The sequence below is a fragment of the Filicampus tigris genome, chromosome 15 (assembly GCF_054856515.1).
Source record: "Filicampus tigris isolate MCC_2025a chromosome 15, RoL_Ftig_1.0, whole genome shotgun sequence".
Classification (NCBI taxonomy): Eukaryota; Metazoa; Chordata; class Actinopteri; order Syngnathiformes; family Syngnathidae; genus Filicampus; species Filicampus tigris.
This window is the reverse complement of record NC_141231.1, coordinates 10,234,808-10,256,405: the sequence shown is the minus strand read 5'-3', so window position 1 is coordinate 10,256,405 and position 21,598 is coordinate 10,234,808. Positions and strand designations below refer to the sequence as shown.

At 39.0% G+C, this 21,598-nt stretch overlaps 2 protein-coding genes across 2 annotated transcripts; one reads left to right on the top strand and one right to left on the bottom strand.

Annotated features, from left to right (window-relative positions):
• Positions 1–899: 899 nt before the first annotated feature.
• anxa3b (annexin A3b) lies at positions 900–8,270 on the top strand. The gene is made up of 14 exons (XM_086053015.1): positions 900–1,008; positions 1,265–1,311; positions 1,388–1,435; positions 2,121–2,208; positions 2,307–2,401; positions 2,466–2,579; positions 3,856–3,946; positions 4,035–4,114; positions 4,223–4,279; positions 5,885–5,978; positions 6,310–6,405; positions 7,439–7,497; positions 7,766–7,888; positions 7,981–8,270. The coding sequence occupies exons 2-14, from the start codon at positions 1,300–1,302 to the stop codon at positions 8,035–8,037; spliced, it is 1,014 nt and encodes a 337-aa protein (XP_085909141.1). The 5' UTR covers positions 900–1,008; positions 1,265–1,299; the 3' UTR covers positions 8,038–8,270.
• On the bottom strand, positions 8,271–21,324 carry rcl1 (RNA terminal phosphate cyclase-like 1). The gene is made up of 9 exons (XM_086053017.1): positions 21,118–21,324; positions 20,662–20,733; positions 19,544–19,719; positions 18,100–18,174; positions 17,896–18,020; positions 17,021–17,146; positions 15,988–16,144; positions 11,168–11,271; positions 8,271–8,441 (listed from the first exon to the last, which is right to left on the bottom strand). Exons 1-9 carry the CDS (start codon positions 21,245–21,247, stop codon positions 8,288–8,290), a joined length of 1,119 nt encoding a protein of 372 aa, XP_085909143.1. The 5' UTR covers positions 21,248–21,324; the 3' UTR covers positions 8,271–8,287.
• Positions 21,325–21,598: the final 274 nt, after the last annotated feature.

Genomic DNA, 21,598 nt, shown 5'->3' with positions numbered 1-21,598 from the left:
ATTGCTAGTATTTTTAAACTTGTTATATCAGAAACATGGGGATTAGCACATGAACAAGACTATTATTTTCAGACTACATCAAAACCGGGATCGTGATTAATGCCATGCGACGGCAGTGTTACACAATTACGTCGCAATTTTCATCACAGGGTACACGTCCACTTTTCAATTAGAAGAATTGATGACTTCAAACTCTTTCTACCTCCTTCTAAATAACCCAGAAAATCTTGTAATTTTATACTATTATTTTATATATATATTATCATGTTTGTACAAGTGCTCACATAAAGCCTTTTAAAAGTTGGAATCATATGTTCGGGAAAGCATTTTTTGGGTTGGTGACGTCAAAACGTCCATGACGATAGTTGACCTTCATTTAAAAAAAGAAAGAAAACGAAATGACCTTCATTAAGGTATACGTGTTACACATGTAATTTAGCAAATTTATTTAACGACAACACAATTGGAAAAAATATATTTTGTACCCATGAAAACTCGCTGAACTGATGCAAAATAAATGCCATACGATTGTTGTGTTACAAATTGACCATTAGATGTCGCAAGTTGCATTGTATGTCCACTTGAATTAGTTTAAACTCTTCTCGCTTCCGCGTAGCTAATACAGTATCTTTTTGTATTATTATTATTATTATAAATATATTTTTTTTATATACTATTATTGTCCCAAAAATGTCAGCCCTTTGAGCGTTTTAAACAATTAGAAACATTTGGATTTAAGAGCGTCCCTCATTTATCCTTTTCGTGGATTAATTTGTTTTCTTCAAGTTATTTCCTTTTTAATGTTTTTTTAATTCCATTTTAGAACTTCATTACCGTTAGTCGTCGAAAAATATTTTGGCTGGCTGCCACAAACGAGAAAAAAGAAAAAGGTGACTCAACTCTCGCTCCGAGGGGCGTTGCCTTTTCCACATCCGTGAAAAGTGCGTGAGTGAGTGTGACAATCTGGAATTTCACCACTGATATCATCAAACCTGTCATCGGATTAAGGTAAAGTAAAAGCGCACTTCTGTACCTCAATAAAACGTATTTTGACGCCGTTGGGTTTCGATTGTAATAATTTAAAGCATTTACGTTTAGTATATGTTCAGGAACAATGTAGTTACCTTTTTGGCTTTAGGACTGACACATTGTTTTACGTGCGGTTGTAGGAATATTCCGTTGCAAGTTTGCGGAAGTAGATTCGGTGGCAAGGGTGATAAAGTTGAGTTGAAATGTGATATCTTGCATTCTACTCTTTCACCAGCGCAAATTCACCAGCGTAAATTCATCAGCGCAAACATGTCCGTATGGGTGAGTGCTTGGGGGAAATTCTGTGTGCAATGTTTGGTGGACTAAATTAAGTGTGAATATTTTTTAATCACTGCAGGATGATTTGGATTTGCTTTTGGATTCTCCTTCCTCACTGAGCGTGACAGTAAGATCACTTCAATTCATTTGTATTTATTTATAACAGCAAATTTCAAAAGTTAACATCAAAAGGCACTTTAAAAACATATAAAACAGGGTTTTAAACACTCTCCATACATGTTTGAGGGTTCCAACAGAAAGCGCTGTATCATTTTGTCTTACTTTTACTTTAGAATGAAGTTCAACATACAGTACTGAATGTTTACAGCTTGAGGTATCGTTACAATCGAAGGAGATCAAATAGATGCGTATCAACAATTCTGTCTTATAAAAGCAAATTTTAATTTTAGATCTAAATTTCAAATTAAATGCAGCGGTGGGCTAAGTGTGCATTCGTACCACACTTTAATTTATTTTTTAATGTTCAAATATGCACAATAGTTTAAAATAATAAATAATTATCCGTATTTAACAATAATCAAACAATTATTCAATAAGACAAAATTATATAACATACAAAGTAGATGTAATTGTTCTTTTACTAATATTTTTATCATACTAAATCAAATGACCAATTATTTACATAAATTGATAAAAAAAAAACATATTTTAGCCAATTTTAGAAACAAAATGAATGCAAAATATAGTACAGGAGTGTTGGTGATTTACATGCTTAGCGGGCCAGATTAAGTACTTTATGTGGCCTACCCCTTGTTTAATGGTCGGCATTGTGTGTTTATTGTTATTATTAGTCCAACACACGGGGGACTGTGAAGGACAAGCCCAATTTTAAAGTGGAAGAGGATGTGGTTGCTATAAGGAAGGCAATAGAGGGCATTGGTAAGATTAGCACCATTATTATATCCACTTTTTTAACATATTGTAAATATTATATAATTCTTTGGTGTATGGTGTATTTGTCTTGTCTTCACTTGCAGGTACAACAGAAAAGACCCTGATTGAGGTGCTGACTCAAAGAAGTAACGCTCAGAGGCAGCTCATTGCTCAGGCCTACGAGAAATCCACAGGAAGGGTAAGTGTGAAATATTGCAACAAAGATTACGCATGGTGAGGTAATGCCAAGTGGTCCGCACCAGGCATTAATAGCCGACCTGGAGGGTGACACCCATGGAGACTTTGAGGATTTGTTGGTGGCCTTGGTAAAACCTCCTGCCGTCTACGACTGCCATGAGGTCATCAAAGCCATCAAGGTGAGGTGAAGCGCTCATTCCTAAGGCAAAGTACTGACAGTATCTTAAACTATTTTTTCTTTTTTTAAGTAAGCTACCTTACACGTGACAAGGAAAACCTTGTGTGTTTACTGCTCTTACAGTGTGTGATGCACTTGATATGACCAACACACTCATCATAACCATACATCCAATGACAATCACGAGGCCCCTCTGCCAAGCCAAATAAATGTGTGGCATAGTAGCATGCCTGACCCGTGAAAGGAATTAAGGTGCCACAGGACATCCAGACTGCAGGAAAACTCATGGCAGATACAAAAAAAAATAATAATAATACAGTAACCCCGATATTCGCAAGGGACCCAGGTTAAGCAGTGTTGTAAATCTCTAAAATCTGAGTAGTTGACACATCCCCAAATAGTTTTACAATTGCCAACAGATGGCGGAAAAGCATTACATTGTCTAAATGAAGCTCGTCAATCACTTCAAAATAGTTGATTAGTACCAAGACGCCACAAAATGGAAGCAGACCACAACATTTTTCCACATGAAGCTCACAAATTTACTTCAACAGTGGTTATCAGAGGAGGTTAAAAAAGATTCGTATGTGAATGTGAAAATGCTGAACCGCGAATATGCAGGCGTTCACTCTAGTAGAGGAAGAAAACGAAGCAGCTAGGCTAACTGTTAGCTTACCTGGCATCTACATTGCAGTTGCAATCTCTTCTCTTATTGTGGTGAATGATTTGTGAGACGCAACAATATAATTAAAGATTTACTGTTTTGAAATAGTGAGCAGTTTTATCATTTATTGTTTAGCAGTTTTGTGCCATCCTTGAATGTTATTTTTTAGGCAAGGGAGCCCTTTGCACTGGAAAAAAAAATACAGTATTAGTAGTATCCAGTATTTAGTTGCCCATCCCTGAACTACAGTGATATTCCTACTGGTAGTCGCATTATCATACTTGTACACTAATGCTTATCCGTGCATCCAACTAAACTCAGTACACTGCTAACCTTTTTTTTTTTTTTTTATATATATATATATATATAAAAGCAGTAGCATCACACCCGTGGAGTATGTTCTGCAATCATGACAGTGCCTCTACATGATTGCGTTTCATACAGTGTGGTCTGGCACTTGAAACTTTCTCTGAATCTTCGCCTAGCCTAGCTTGTAAAAAAACAAAAAAAACACTTGGTGTCAAACTTGGTCTTATTATGTAGATTAGACCTAGTATTGCGGAACAGTTTGAATCACCACTTTGGAACACTGACTACTGCATGTCCTTTGCAGGGTGCAGGGACCACCGAGAGCACGTTGACTGAAATCTTCGCATCGAGATCCAACAGGCAGATCAAAGCCATGTCTGAGGTGTACCTGGCAGGTGAGTGAGCGTCCCACACCTCAGAGCTTTGGATTCCACCACCTAGCAATTGCTAACAGCCGTTCATGACGCAACATGTTTGTCACAGAAACGGGAAAACTTCTTGTTCACGACCTCAAGTCGGAGGTGTCTGGAGATTACGGCAAAGCACTGCTTATCTTGGCAGAGGTAAACTTGGATTGAACTGAATCGTTATTTCGTTAGTAGTCGGGGCTATAAAACAAGATCATATTTGAAGTGATGATATTAACTGTGTTATTGGTTTCATCCTCACAGGGGAAGAGAGACGAGAGCTCAAGTGTGGATGCGGCCAAAGCCAAAGCAGATGCCAAAGTACTGTACAGTATATCCAAAACAGTCACTCATTGTTTTCCCCCAAAACAGACATCGTGAGCTCACGTATCCTGAGGTTATAGATTTGTGAGAAACGTTGCTCGTTACCTTGAAAAAATAACTAGGTTACTGATTACTTCATTTTCAAAGTAACTAAATTATGTTACTTTATATATAAGTTACTTTATTAGTTATACTCAACATAAAATTGACAACCGGTTTTGCCAAGACTTAATTGGAATTACGTTTTTAACAGTGGCGTTGAAGACTCAAGTTATTTTTTTAATTAAACAAAAAATAAAACAACTTTTTTGACATAAATATTTTTATTTTAAAATAATGAGTCTTCATGGAGTTCACATAACAAATGGCTACGTGTTTTTACACTTAAAACAAATCTCTTGACTTCACTTAGTATAAATGTTTCTTATGGCAGTCTGTTTTGGCCTCCATCCAACTGTTCATATTGCCATGGCAAACAACATTTATAATATACATTGTTTGTAAATATAATCATAAAATTTGGGGACCATGTGGGTCTTTTTCTTTCGTCTTGAATGTGCTGCAATCCACACATTGTATTTATTTTGACAAAGACCTAGTGATTTTGGAGCTAGATGACACTTTGTCAACAGCACAGAATATGCAGCATGTCAAAATACTGACATCTTCAAAACTCAAATATCTCTGCAACCGCCATTGTTATTTTTCGTGCGGTCAAAACGCGACATGGTGGCACATACGTGACGTCATCCCCCCAGACGGGAATGCAAGCTGTGAAGTTCCAGAATGCTTCACTTCAAGCTGTAAACACTTTAGTTCCCCTTTCTTATGTGTTCGATAATGTACAGTCGTTTGCTGTGTATCCTCATCTTGGAATGGGGTCTCCTCCTGTATTTGACTTAATTATTAGCTTTGTTTCACATACATGCATGAGGGAAAAGCTTCCTATTCATGTGTTGTCAAATGTCACTTTTATACTCACGAGGCAATTAATGACACGATCACTTAATGACTGGGAAGTGACAGTTAGCTTTCTGTTAGATGATTGTCATCATTAACTGCTATACTGTAACATATTGTGACTTTAGAAAGTAACTGTAGTCAGATTATTAAACTGATAATAGAAACGTGTTAGAATAGACGTGACTGTAAAGACATGGATATATTAGGGTAATGGTCATCCATCCATTATCCGCGGCTTATCCGGGTTCACGTAACGGAGGCAGCAGCTTCGTGCCTTTTCGGGCTAAGCCCGGCCGAGCCCCACGAGTGCAGGCGCTACCCAATGAGCCCCACCTCTGGGCCTGGCTGGTGACCCCTGTCCGGGCAAGGGAAAACGGAATCCATTTATTTTATCATCATAAGGGGTCTTGGTTCCTCACCTCTGACCTGTTTGCCATGGGTGACCCTGCCAGGGGCATAAAGCCCCAGACAACTTAGCTCCTAGGATCACTGGGCCAGGCAAACCCCTCCACCACAGTAAGATGATGACTCATGGAGGGCTAGGGTAATTTATTACTTTCAAAAATGTTACCGATATAACTATGTGATTAGTATGTTGTATGTAAAAGGGCTGGTTCCTATTTTTATGAATCTCCCCAGGCTTTGTATGAGGCAGGAGAGAAGAAGTGGGGAACTGACGAGGGCAGGTTCATCGACATCTTAAGCCACAGGAGTGTTCATCAGCTAAGACAGAGTGAGTCATTTATCTTCACTTCCAGAACTTTCTATTCTGTGACAAGGAAGTGAATGGCAAAATTCACAACGGGTATTTGACCTAGGACGTGACCAAATTGTACTGCATTTTAAGTTTAAGTACCTGAAATCTCTTAGCTTTTAAACTAATCTCACGCACACCACCATGCAAAAATATCACAAAAGGTGGACAGTTTATGTACTTAATTCCATCTAGTGGAAGTACATAGCTATAATTGTTCTGCTTGTCACTGACAGATATGGCACACTGGTTGGGAACCACGGTTACATGATAACGTCAAGAACATAACATCTGTATTGCGTTTGCGCAGCTCTGGTGGAGTACAAGAACATAAGCAAGAAGACTCTGCAAGAAAGCATCGAAAGTGAAATGTCGGGAACCCTTGAAGAGCTTCTGGTGGCTGTAGGTGAGAATGGCACTGACATTTGTTGAACTGTGGATCCTAACGAACGGGCCTATTAGGCCATGTAGGCCGATGCTAAGGGGACCAGGGGGCACCAAAACAGGTATAGCGAGGAACAAAAAAACCCCACCTTGAACATTAAATTAGTCTCTATTAACTCCTACAATGGAACAGATAGTAGGCCTATAGATTCAGGTGCAAAGCAATGCGTAATTTCTGTAATATAGAAGTAAGTAAATAAATAAATAAATAAATCCAAGCCCTGACAACTCACCTAACCCAACCTCCCAACTACTTCCCCTTCTGCCGCCCTATTTTGGTTGATTGCTATCTATGACACACTTGATGGTGATGGCCAATCTGTAAATCAATCAATCAGTTTTTATTTTTATGTAGCTGGACCACACATGGGGCCTTAAAATTATTTGTAGAGATTAACAGTACTCATTATGCTGTCTACTTTATATTGGCTTAATGTACACATTTATTTGTTTGTATTCACATGTGACGGGCTAACGATATTTTCCCCTGCTAGTATGAATCATGATATACATTATTATTCTTACAATAATCTAATGGTATTTCCCTTTTCACTTGGTCAGGTTTTTAAATCCTAGTTGGATGTCGTGTTCAAATTGTCAAAAGCGTGTTAATTGCTTTAAACTTTGAATCACACAGGAATTAGTTTGATCATTATTGGCATTTGTAGGATACTCTAAACTTGAGTATTATTACAACATGCCATTTTAAACGCCAGTAAATTGCTAATCAACATTATATTGACATTCAAATATCCACATAAAAAATGCTATTGAATATTGCGCATGCTTAATGGTCAATATTTATCAGTTTAGTTTAAGTGCATTTATAATTACCGACAGAGGGTGGCGCCATAGAACAAGCTTGCCCAGGGCGGCACATTGGCAGGGGCCGTCCCTGAATGTAAAATGCCCCATTTTGTCCTTTAAGTTTAGAAAGATCATAGATACGTCTGTTGTCCTTTTGTAAATTTGTATATTTGATTTGTTCCCTCTAGTCAAATGCGTAAAGAACGTCCCTGCTTACCTCGCAGAGAGGCTTTTCGAGAGCATGAAGGTGAGCAGCATCCCCTCCATGGGACCTCCAAAAAAACATTGTTTAGTGCCTTTTATGTTCAGTTTTGCTACAGTGGACGATCACGTTGTCATCAGAAGCATCGAGAGGAATGTTAAGCTTGTCGCTTGGGGGGGGGGGAATGTGCAATGTTGGTTGAAATGTAATAGTGGGTGCTAAGTGCCACAAAAGAGACAAGCACAAAAGAACATTTAAGGGATTTACTTTGAAGGGTGCCATGCCATCACTTAACATTTTGATGTGTTTTTAGGGTTTAGGGACCACAGAGTCCACCCTGACCCGGATACTGGTCAGCCGCTCCGAAATTGACTTGCTGGACATTAGAGCGGAATACAAGAAGCTGTTTGGATATTCACTCTACTCTAAGCTGGAGGTCAATATACACAAACGCATTCGGCAGCATAAACTTGATAAAAAACTCAACATTATGACTAATAGTCAACTTTTCCTACTTTTCTTTCTCAGTCTGAAGTGTCAGGCAGCTATGGTGACGCCCTGAAACATCTGTGTGGCCAAGACTAAATTCCTCGAAATTCCTGCAATGACCAATGGCAGTCAGCTGTGAAACGAAAAGGGACTTTTCCAATAGTGGAATAGTCGAACACAGAAAACAACTTAAAAGGAATTGTTATCAAGCCTTACAAACCACAAGAACTTAAAAAGCATTTCACATTCCATTGACTGATAACTGGTACTCAATAGTATTTTCTTAAACCATTGTAGTTCGCGAGTTCAATAAAACACCACCAAAGACATTTATGTACAAAATGTTTTATTTAAGGGTTTTGTTCAAGTTGCTGTAACCGACTCCGACGCACGTCATCAGGACTTTATCTCCCCCTTTGCGTTCTTCTTCTAAAGGCTTGCGAACTTCAATTTTGAACATAATCTGGAAAAAATCTCGGATGTGTCTTAGAAACTCAATCCTGTTGAGAGAGAACAAACAAAAGAGATTATTAATTTACGAAGGAAAGGAGTCCAACATTGAGGTTGACATCACAAAAGACCATGCGTCCTCATTGCTATTTCAGAGGTTTGACATTTTAAAGCGGAAGTCAACCCAAACATATTTTTTTCAAGAATGTGTTCCCAGCAGGCCCACTAGTTGAAACACGGCATTCTGATTAATTTAGCGTTTGAGGGATATAAATCAAGCAGCAAAATGCACTCGTTTTTAGCCATCTCTGGGGGCGGCCATTTTGTCTTCTGTTGACGGAAAATGACATCACAACTGCTCACAACGACCAATCACGGCTGACCTGTTTTCTGAATCTGAGCCATGATTGGTTGTTGTGAGCAGTTGTGATGCCATTTTCAGTTGACAGAAGACAAAATGGCCACCCCCAGAGATGGCCAAAAACGGGTGGATTAACACTTATTCCACCAACGCAATATTAATCAGAATGCCGTGTTTCAACTAGTGGGCCTGCTGGGAACATATTCTTGAAAAAAACATATCTGGATTGACTTTCGCTTTAAGGCCATGTTGAACACTATTGACTGAATGTGACCAATAACAGTGGGTGATACTGCCTCAATATTACAACTTTTATTCATTTTCTTTTGTGATTGTCCTCATGAGGGTCACGGTTGAGCTGGAACTATGTCAGGTAGCCTTGGTCGCAAGGAATGTTGGGTCTTTTGAGTAAAGGAACAACTATTGCTGTAGGAATTAAAACAGTCGGGTCTATATTTGTACATCTCTTAGATTTTTTTATGACTGGCGTGGTCTAGCTACTGGCAAGCATCGATTATCCTCTGATTAAACAGAGTTTCCATGAGAAACAAAACACCTCAGTCATGAACACAGCTATTTCCAGCCAGTTTCTAATTCCAACGTCCGTTTTCTTAACCCGAGATTTTGCGTTGGTTATATAAAGACTCTGTAGCAATGGTTTCCGAGGATGACGCTAGCGAATTCAAACGAGGCTGAATCCGCCGCACTGCAATATGATTGGCTGCCGTGTCGCTGGAAGGATCTGACGCACTTTATCGCCGTCACCATGCACGCTGCCATCTTGGATTAGCACTCATGAGAGAAAAAAGAAATTGAACCAAAATGGTTGGACCAATCGGTTTTGACTGTTTTCAAAAAATGTTCCATGCAACCCTAATTCACATAAATATTACACTATATCCAATCATAATTCTGTCTCTTGAACCTTAAACTTGAGCTTTACTGATGCAGTGTGGTGTGGTAAAGACAGCAATATTGTTTTCAAGTAGGCAAACAACCACTGTTGTAAGAAGTATACCGCTCTCGGGAACACGTAATTCTTTAATAACATTCCTGTAAAGAACAAAAAAAAAAAAAAAAAAAGGAAGCTTGATGTTGTGCATCTTGGGCGAAGAGGCGTGTATAGCGATGGCACTGCCAATCTTCAGTTATCATAGTACTGTACTTGAGAGCAACACAGCACCGGTACCATGATAACTGAAAATGGACAGTTCATGGTTCAGCCCTGAAATTCTTCCAGCATTGTGGCGTTTTCACTGCACAGAAACGGTTTGGCTCGACTTTAGTTGGTTTTCCACTTCCAGGTTAGTACCGCGGAAAATGCAAAAAAAACAAGTTGCTTTGAATGCAGCGGTTTCACTATTTCAATTTCAACCTCGAGGATTGTCAAAATAACAATGACATATTGGAACCCCAAGTGACTGACTAGAAATGAAAAAGCGTCAACAGTGTCGTAGAAACATGTCAAACCAAACCAAGTGGGCGCCATGCAGTGAAAAAGGAACATACTCTTATCTCATACATTGAAAATACAACAAAAGACATTTACTGTTAATCATAGTTTCGGCTGAAAATTTCCAAGAGGTTTCTTGAAAATTACCATGAGAAGATAAGGTAGGGGACTTTAGTAATATCCCAAACGTTTTGTTTTAATTAAATGGAAAGGTTTCATACTCAAATACAGCCATGCAAATGAGGTATTTTTTTGTGGGGCACCAACAAAGTAATGTCACCTAACTTGAAATTTGTAATTATCATAAAGTCTGGTTGCTTAGCAGGACTATGCAACATTCTATTTTCCTCAACTATAAATTCCCTAGTAACAGCCAACCTTCAATCAGACACACTTATAATGGCTAAGTATGTTAAGACGTGTGCGTGTGTGTGTGTCAGATCTCAAACGAACGATTGGAAATGTGTCAAGATTAAATTATGAGTCGAGTGTCTAAAACAAGGGTGTCCAAAACCGGTCCTCAAGGGCTTCTGTCCTGCCTGTTCTAGACGTCTCCCTAGTCCAACACACCTGAGTGTGTCTTGCTGATGAGCTGATCATTTGAATCAGGTGTGCTGACGTAGGGAGACTGGACATGCCTAGTGTAAATGCTTAAGAAGCTTTTGGAATGTCTGCTTGGAATTGGAATCCTGGTTTATTCTCATTCATTTCTATGCAAAGTTTCCAACTTTGCAACCCTACTCATGGCGCATATATAGTTTGTGTATACCGCGCTGATGGCTATTGACAGCATTACATACACCACCTCTTTGTTCATTAATGTGGGGAACATGATGAGAACTTTGGATTATTCTCGTGTCTTGTGGTTGAATAATAACTGAATGGCAAGTCTTCTGCAGCCAGCCAAGTGTTTATGACTAAACCAAATTCTAGCCTTCACTGTGTGTGTTCGAATGGCTTACGTGTACGGCGAAAGGGGTCCAAGCAAAAGCTTCGACACGTCCTGTTGGCCAAGGGTCATCAGGAGCAGCGCCAGGCTCTGATTGGACGAATCCACACAACCGCCCTGCAAACACAAAGAGGGACCACCGTGTGTTTATCAACTCCGTAATGTATGTCACAAAGACAGACATGTTGGGACCCGTGACGGAGGGGCAACTCCGACACAGCAAGTCTTCTCACCCTTTCACAAAAAAGTATCAGTGATATATATATATATTTTTTTTGCTACTCAGGCCTTTGGCGGCCACCACGGTGACCCCTGGTGTAAAGCAATTCACCTCCTAGGAACAAGCAGTAATCTAGGGCTGAAACTAACGATTCAATAATTGATTAATCTGCTGATTATTTTGTCAATTAATTGGATAAAAAAAGTAGGTTTTAATTTCCATGTAGAAATTGCATGAACAAATTATGATTCAATTATTGATTTGATCTGTAAATTGTTTGGAAAAAGGGAAAAATGTTGATCATTGTTTTCCAAAGTATACGCAAATGTTTTATTTTTATTCAGTTTGCTTTCAGGGTGGACTACAGAAATAATTCTCGATTAATTTGATAATCGATTGTCATTTAATCTGCATTGGGGTAGTTGTCAAAAGGTGAGTCTATTTATTATATCTTAACACACTTTTTTTGTAATTTCCAACCAACCAGGTAGCTGTTCTTACACTTTTACGATGCATGTAAAAATATCAAAACATTGCACAGATGATGATTTCATAATGGCAACAGTTGGACAGATAATTTACCTATATGTGTCTTAGTTAAAATGGCAAAGGCTCACATTCACTATTTAGCAATGGATGTCAGACTGAAGTCAAAGCTATTTGATTCAGGCCCTCTCCTGATGATTGCACCGCAAATTGGTAGTGGATGGCACACATTTTTAAAACTTGACTAGTTGTCCCATTTGTCACAAGACTTGTCCCGTTCAAGACGATTTCTAGGGTTATATATTGCAAACAGATTCTTGCAGAAATTCAGTATTCCTGTACTAAGCGATTTTGTCATCCATTTTTAACTCTTTGGTCATAGCCTATTTTAAAAGCAGTCTGCCAGAATTATATTTCATATTCAAATGAAACAAATGTAAGCAATTCTGCCAATGAAGCAATTCTCCTATAATTTCTCCACAAGGAGAATTACACTAGTATTTGTGAATTTTTGGTTAGTATCTATCCATCGAGGGCTGCAAGTAATGATTATTTTAATAATCTATTATTTTGACGTAAAAAAAAAATCATTTCCATGACTTTATTCAAAAACAGGACATATTTTTCAAATTGACAGTACAGAAAATACTCTACTGGTTGGCTCCACGACATATCAAAAATGTCGATCAGTGTTTTCCAAAGTAAACGCAGATGTGGAAATTTCATATTTTGATTCAACGCAATGATAATCACCCTTCTTTAGACTAAAGAAATCTGAGAATACTGTATGTATTGTCGAGGCTGGCTGAGGATTTGAAAAATTTTAGGTCCAAACGATCAATTGATTATCAAAAATTATTGATTAATTTGATGATCAATTAGTTGTTGATTATTCGTTGTGCATCTAAACCTATCAAAATAACCAAGTCTTACTGGTGAGAGAAAAATAGTCTTACATTTAATTTAATTGTACAATAAAGTTACATTTTGACAATACTGGAAATTATTTTTTATCCAAGTACAAGACTACAGGATTTTTTTTTTCTTTTTAATTGAGGAAAAAGTTACAATCTCACATGGAGAAAAGTCAATTTTACAAGAATAAAGTCAGAATTTTTGAGAGTAAAAAAGGCAAATTTACAAGAAGTCTCATTTCCAATCTGGATAATGCAATGACCCTACTATTACTAGTAGTTTTAACCATTGTATATACGATAAGCGTCTTACCTTCAAGTGCTGGTTATTTCGGCTACAGCTGTACTCAACTCAACATTTGTTCTTATCAACCATCTTGTTTTCACTCTCTTTCTTTTAGTAATACAAAGAGAACGTCTGTTTCAGTGAATGAAAAAAAAAAAATGTTGGCCTCCCAAGAGAAACAACAAATCCATTTGGAAAGGTCCCTTGAATCCTTACAGTAAATGCCAATTCCAGTTCCCAAAAGGCATTAGTGGTATTAGTACATTTCTATACAAAATGTTTAATAATTTGTTCTTCTCGGAGGTGAAAGCAAAAACGGCTTTAAACGTAAAAGTTTTAAAACCCCTCAGTAAATTGCTAGAGAAAAAAACAAGCACGCATCCAAAATCAATCAATATCTGTCGAGGATCACTTACATCAGCTCCTGTCCATTGTTGATGTTGTGTCCAAAAACAAAATGTCCATGGAGAGAGGTTGGTTTACTACAAGCGGACTGTACTTATTAACCAGAGAGCAAACATGCAGAGCACCCGTTTGTGTGTTTTTTTTTCCTTTTTTTTTTTTTTGAAAAAAGAAAAACAAAATAACAACGATTCCTGCTGGAGAATCAATATTCTTGTTCCTGTTTTCTTCTTCTAAACTGTGACCAGCTCCACAACTGCAGTCGGGTTATTAAAATAAGCAGTTATTCAAATAAACACTTCTGAAAGGACCTGATCTACCGGATGCTTCTGACTTAAAAAAAGAAAAAACAAATGTATAAAACAAAACCATAAAAACTCTGGGGCAGACATATCACCTCCAGGCCGTGTGCTGCTGCGACTGAGGAGGATGCATTTGACAATCTTGCTCTTTCAGAGTTAATCAGCAATACCCTGACCAGTTAACTGGGCTCACATGGCTCCAATAAGAAGCCAAGGCAGACTCACGCTCAACACACACTTCCTAACCCTGAAACCAAATCGACATGTTCACACTATTATTTTCCTCCCTGTGAGACATTCTTTGTTTTTGTTTACACACAGTGATGATCACCTTAGTCACTGCAACAGGGCGAAAACAAAAAGCCCAGATGATGTGTCACCCGAAAAGCTACATCCCAAGCACAGCAGTTTTGAGGCTTGCCCTGCATGGACATTAAATGGATACAATACTAGGACAGTATTTGTCATTCAAAAAAAAAACCCAACTCGAACGATAAATGTAAATAAAGCGACATTTCTCTTCTACGGTGGAGCTTAAACTTTCAAATGCGTTAAGCAGGGGACACACACACGCACACACACTGATAATTAGCACAAACACATGCCCAGTTACAATCTTCAAGTCTAATGCACAGGGGTCGCCTTTCTCGAGGGTCATTTTAACCATCCTCCCCCTTTTCTGACACCATTTGTCAAGGCTGTTAGGTACCGGTAGTACCAAAGTTGTGTTATGGTCTGCGTTTTCCAGATTCTTCACCACAGCAGATCCAAGTTGGGAGGGACAGATCATTTTTCAGATCAGGGCACCAGAAAATAAAATGTATGTGGTGCCCCCATGAGAATTAAAGGGAAAGTCAACCCAAACATTTTTTAAGAATATGTTCTATGCAGGCCCACTACTTGAAACAAGGCGTTCTGATTAATATTTTGTTTGTGGAAATATGAGTTAAGCAGCGAAATCTACCGTTTTTTATCCACCTTAGGGGGCGGCCATTTTGTCACTTTCTGTCAACTGAAGATGACATCACCGTTGCTCAGGGCTCAGACAACGACCTATCATGGCTCGGCTTCAGAAAACAAGTGAGCCGTGATTGGTTGTTACCTGAAAAACTGCTATCGTTTTCAGTCGACAGAAAGTGGCAAAATGGCCGCCCACTGAGATGGACAAAAACAGGTGGATTTTACAGCTTAACTCATATTCCACAAACACAATATTAATCAGGATGCCGTGTTTAGAGTAATGGGGCTACATAGAACATAATATTGGAAAGAAAATCTTGAGGCTGACTTCAACTTTAAAACCTTCTTATTACAACTACACTCCAACATTGTAAGCAAGTACGTGATATATAACATTGACTGCGCTACCTTTGTTACTACGGGTGCCACCAAAAGCAGCAATAACGCAATCCCACCCCTCTGGTTGTGTTTACCTTGGGCCCCAAATCACTAGCTACCAAGTCATTGGTACCAAGACATACCAACAGTGTGATTAGAAGCTCGTGCAGTGATGAAGGAGGCAGCTTGTAGCTGGGAAAACTAAATGAATTGAACAACGCATTGACAACCTTGATTTTGAATGTGTGAGTCAAGTATGTCCACGGATACAGTTTGAGCTTTTGTGCTTGGCGTGTATATAAACAAATTCATAGCTGCAGTCCAGACTGGCATTGATGGTCATTACTGGGGAATGTCAGCGAACAAGGGCAGTGTGTGTGTGTGACCACTGCACCACATCTGACTCATGTCCTCAAATGGACGACAGGTATTCAGCCCAAGAATACAATATTGTCTGAGGACAGACTGAAAACGGCATTTCCAAGAGCTGCGCTGATGTCTACTTGCAGTGTGTGTCCGAGGCCTGGGCATTTATAAACATCAGGTTTTGTACAATACAGCGGCGCTTCATTGGCTTCATAATTGTTGCATATGACTACTTCACTATGCCGTAGAGAAATAATTCCAACCCAAACCCAAGAGATCATATGACTGTACAGCCATCCGGTGTGGTTGCGCTATGCAAATAAAAGGGCTTGTTAGTTTGCATAACACTTGCTTAGAACATTCGATTTGATTAACAAATAAAACAAATGTTTAGCAGACAATGGTCTGAAAACACAAATTGGGAGTTATTTTACTTTACGATTAAAAGAAAAGCCAAAACAATACGCCATACAGGAATTTTTTTTTTTTTTTAACAAAACAAAATTTTACAACACTTACCCTATACACTTCCTCCAGCAGCAGCTTAGCGCAATTGCGGCCAATGTCCTCGGGCAAAATGGGGTCTCCTTGACCCTGTGGCGTGGAAGACATCTCAGCACTGAGGAAACAGCCTTCGAGAGTCTCCGCCACCAGTGTCAGCCCGAAACCCGGTGACCTGCAACGACACGGTACAACAGTTTGAGACAATAGTAATAATAAACTCAATGTACTCCACAGCACCACCTCTACAAGACTTGCCAAATTAGGAAATACAATGCTTGGTGTACGATATCTTGCCTTTTTTCCCCATTGGGCTGCTATGAAAACAGGTAGGGCGTCAAGCGAAACTAACAAATAAATACATTGTTAAAATCCCCATATAAATAACACATACATTTGAGTGATTATTTCATGAATTCATTTTATTTATACTGTACAATTACGTAATTGCATTCATGGCCATGACTGTGTACCAATCTCACTTAAGTCAAGTCATTGCAATTATACAAATTAGCATAAATGCTTCAAAGAATGATCAAAATATCGACTTGGCAACCTTTGGGTACTCAAATGTCACTGCTCCACAAACTGTGTGTGCCTGTCAATAAATTGGCAGATTTGAATGTGTTGTAGCACTACCGAGTGGTGGAGTAGGTACATTACAGTTTGTCCTAAACCTCTTGGAAGCATGTCATTTAGCCCGAATTTGGCCAAAGTACAAGGGGTCCTCTGTTTATGACGGAGTTCTGTTCCTGCAGCAGCAATGTAACCTGAATTTGTATGTAGTTGGAAGGCACCACAGTATGTCACAAATCTACGTTAAGGTAGTAGATAAGTCAGAGTACAGTAAATATTTGTATGACAAAATACCTCTAAAGCCATGAACAAAAATAATCAAATGAAAACCAATTACTGTAATAGCTAAACACATCTTGTGCCACGTGATAACTTTTTCTTGCGCTGCTGTACAAACTGTTTCATTGAGCATTGTCCGTGACGGGGTATGTAAGGCTCGTCGCAAAAGAGCAAAGCACTTGTAGGGGATACTCACTTGCCAGAGCTGACTCCCTTCATGTGGTCCGTGTGGATGTAGATGTCTGGAATGAACTGGTTTAGGACGCCCCGCGCCGACTCCACAATCCTGTTGCCCATCTGAGGGGAAACTCTCACTGAATATCTGAATAGGTAGTCAAGGCTCATAGAAATAAACGGTGATGATGTTACTATATGTGCGAGCTAGGGCAGCATGGTGATCTCGCGCCGTGTTTTCCATGAGCCACGGCACATATTTTACATTAGAAATCTTCACAGCAAACCCAATGAAAATATCACTTATATACATCCTGAAATTATGATCTTGTCTCAAATGATTTCAATTTACTTAGTGAGTGCATGCTATGACTTACTCAGTTGTATGTATCGGGTGGATACACACTACACAGATGACCTACGTTCAGTTGTTATTTTAGTGAAAGAGCATTTAATTGTTCTGTCTGTTACTATGCGCCACTGGCATAAAAAGATGAACACAGATATGTAATTATTTTTGGACCAATAAAGTGGTATAATTTTCCAGAACACACTAAAGTGACAAGGAACAGTGGTTGGGAATCACCGATCTAATGGTTAAAACATCTGCCTCACAATTCTGATGTTCGGGTTTCAAATCTGAACTTCCTCTGTGGAGTTCATTTTGTGCTTGTGTGACTTTTCACCCGATACTTCGGCATCTTCCCGGATTTATAAAACATTCGTGTTCGGTTCAATGAATGCCTCTAAATTGTCCACAGGCATGAATGTGATTGTGAATACTGTAGTTGTTTGTCTATGTTTTCTGCAAACATAAAAAAAACATGACACCTGACGCAGAGTGTCCACGGTGCTCATAATGTACAAATGAGTCTGAGAAGATGATTTGAAGGATACGCTACTCCTCGGATTCTCTTAATTTTTCCCGAGTCTGTAAGCTGCACTGGCCTGATGGTCTTGCGGATGGGACACGTGAAAACAACCTCACCTCCTCCACCGGGTGCCATTCCCCTCTTCATCACCTGAGGGCGCACAAACAGAAAGATTCAGCCTTGGTCTTCAGTTTCTGAATTTGACTGCTAATAAAGTTTTACACATCACCTTAAGGTCAAAGCCTTCGCCCTCAATGCCAAACCTCTTCATCAGAGGAAGAGCCGTAGACTTCAGTAGATCGACCTACAGAAACTGTTTGTGTTAAAACAGCAGCAAAACCCAATAAATGTGCTCCACTGTTGCCATGACAACATTCATCCCCGCAAACTCCCTTTTTGCCTGTAGGGAGTGAACACGCTTTTTGGACATTGAAAAGCAAAAAACAAAAACCAAAGTAACCAGCGTATGTAAAATGGCTTGCTATTGTGCTTCTGTTTTCACCATGGGAACAACGGCATGTCGCCAACACATCCGGTTCAATACTCAAAACATTCTCCCCATCCACTCAGGAAAAAAATGATGGGTGTGTCATCCACTTGAATAAAATAAAATGCATAGCTTCAAAAAGACATCGTCTTCTTTCTGCACCCCAGGAGAATATTTCCAAGTGCGTCATGCACTTGCATGAATAAACACCTTACCTCAAATCAGAAGGCCAATTTATCTCCCCTCGGAAATAAATAACCAGGTGTAATATTCACTCAAATAGAGCACCTAAGCTAAAATGGGGTGTTTCACTCATTCAATACCAAAGACATATTTGTCTTTTCACAGTTCGGCCTTTCAATCCCAGGATTTTTTTTTTTCAAACGTTTGAGTAAAAGAGGGTCTGAAAATGTCTGGTACTGAATGAGTTAACATACATGCCACAGTCACATGACACCACCTCCTTTTAACTTCACAAAAACAAACGCCTGTTAAGCCATCTTCCCAAACTCTTTTTCAAAGCCATGAGTGATACACTGAATAAAACGAGCAGACTAAACTCTTCTATCTTTATAGGCGGAAATAAATATGCACACTTACCACACTTTCACATTCCTTGCCTCTGCAAGCATTGCAGCGATAGTCTTTTAACGAAACAAGCCTACTCAAATGTATTTAACCTCACTATTTTCCACTTATTGTTTAAATTAAAAAAAAAAAAAAAAGACTTTCAATGTAGGCGACAATTATGCTGGAGGCTTGCTTGTGAACCCACCAAAAAATTTACTAATACAAGGAAATTAGCTTGTCTTCTACTACTGACGTCAGCAGATTCACATAGGTTTCAACTAAATGTGGGCAGGCCAAGATCTGCTGAAAATAATCAGAAAGCACAATAATAATACTACAAAGACTGATTAACGGAGCTTTTTTTTTTCTGTGGAAGTAACTTTTAAGTCCAAAACTATAAGATAAGCGCCAATGTTCAGAGCTTTAGAGAAACACTTTAGCATTAATGACGATGCCTCTGCTTTGCCCCCCCCCCCCAAGAACATTTTCCCAGGTGTGCCACTTGCATAGATGAACATCTCACCTCAAATAACACACATGCCCTGAGCAAAATATTACTAGATGTTTTAAAAATCAAATTAAAGTGTGAGTATAAAAGTAATGTGTGTTATCTCACTGTCGGGTCCGTAGGGTCATTGGTGACACCACGTAGCGTTGCCTTCAGTGGAGTCTTCATGAAGGGAGCCAGCATGAGCAGGGCCTCCAGGTAGTAACCTATGGAGCGCTGCAGATTACAGTCATGTTCTATTGATCCCCCGTAAAGTAAGCCAGGCTGGTAGAATAAGACGGTGCCTTGAAGAGAAAGACATGGGTAACATCAATGAGTACGAGTTAAAAACCCCCCCCCAAAAAAACACACACACATTGAACAAATTAATTATTTCTAAAATTCATAATTTTTAAAACATTTGAAATCTATACTGTATAATTTTGGATTATGTTTGACTTGCAGGTAAACTGTATCCATCCATCCACGCATCCATCCATCCATCTTTTCAAAATGGATTTTCTTCATCAGGATCATGTGAGCAGTAGGGTTTTACAGCAGACTTAGGGCCAGAGGCGACATAGAACTTGGACCCCAAAATACCCCAAACTAAATGGCTTGGTTGGTCCACATGTGAGAGTAATTCAGTACACATGCAGCTCTCTATTGCACTCTCAGTTACAGTTGTATGGGTGAGTCAAAGCGACCATGACAAAATATTTGCGGCTTAGAGGCACATGCCTCAGGTCAAAAGTTTCCAACATGACTAATGCCTTAATAAAAAAATTTGCGACATAAATGCGACAACCACATTACTGACAAAAATGAGCGCAAAATTTAAATTATGTGATTACCGTCCATCAGATAATGTGAAACTCTTTGTAATCATGTTGTCCATTTCTTACGTGGAATTATGATTGCTTGCTTGTCTTATTTGAAAATCAGTTGCTAAAACGTTTGAAAAGTTGCCAAACAGAGATTAAAGGTCAATAATGTTGAGAGACTGATTCTGATTTGTAAATTAATTAATTTTTGTTTGCAGCCATTTTGTTCATGTATGCAGTCCAAATCAGCCAAGAGACTATGACATCTTCTTAAAAAACAATAATTAACTTGACAAATAAATATTAAATACTAAATAACAACGATTTATCACCAAGCGCTTGAGGCATTTCATTAAAAACCTGGGAACTGGCATACGCTGTAAGAACACATTCATATATTTAAAACACAAAACAAGCGTTCACCTGTTTGATTTATTTCTATTCTGGAGCCATTGGTCACTTTGTCCAAAAGTCTGATGAAGCTGGCTTCAAAATCTGGACAACATTCAAAAAGGAACAATTCAACAAAACAGAAATATTCAACTTATTTTAGAAATACAACAAACATTTGAAAAAGCCGTGACTGTGAAGTTTTCGCATACCATAACAGGACATGAGCGTGGAACAATCATGACGTAAGTAAACGGCGTTTGAAATTAACATTATTTGTATTTAGCTGCTTGGAATTAAAATATTCAAAAATCAATTAGATAGTAGCCAATATCCATGTTTATTCCATTTCAATAAGAGTCCCAACTCCTTATGAGCTCCCACTCGGTCGCCGTCACCAAACTCACTCCCAACTGCGTAGAAGCTAGCTTGTTAGCATGGAAGCTAACTACGACGCCACATGAATTTTGGCTGAACCAACTCACTTACCGCGAACCCCCGGGTTGTCGTCTTTGGACCTTATATTCCTGATTTTAAGCCTCTTCCCGCTCAACGTGGACAAAACGAGGCGCTGCCTGAAGAAGTTACAGCCGTCGTAGGAGAGCCCGTGACTTGCCATGATGATGGTGGTGGTGTTGTTGTGGCTGGCTCGCTTCTCTTGCTTGGCTCGAGCCAGTGGAAATCCACGTGTGTTTTTCCAGGAAGACGCTGACGGCAGGAGGCTACGGAAATATAGGCAGGACAAAAACCTGCTGTATTTTTGCGGTACTACTTCCGCCCTGCAGGGAGCGTTATATAACAACAACTAATATCCCTTAAACCTTGCGAACGATAAACTAAGATAAAGTAACATGTATAATGGTATATTGTGCGAGGTAATTTAATTTCAAATTGCTTCCTGTTTGTTACATGACAACTGTATCATTCCAAAATGTTTTACATCACCCAAGAATGTGAAGTAACTGGTCAT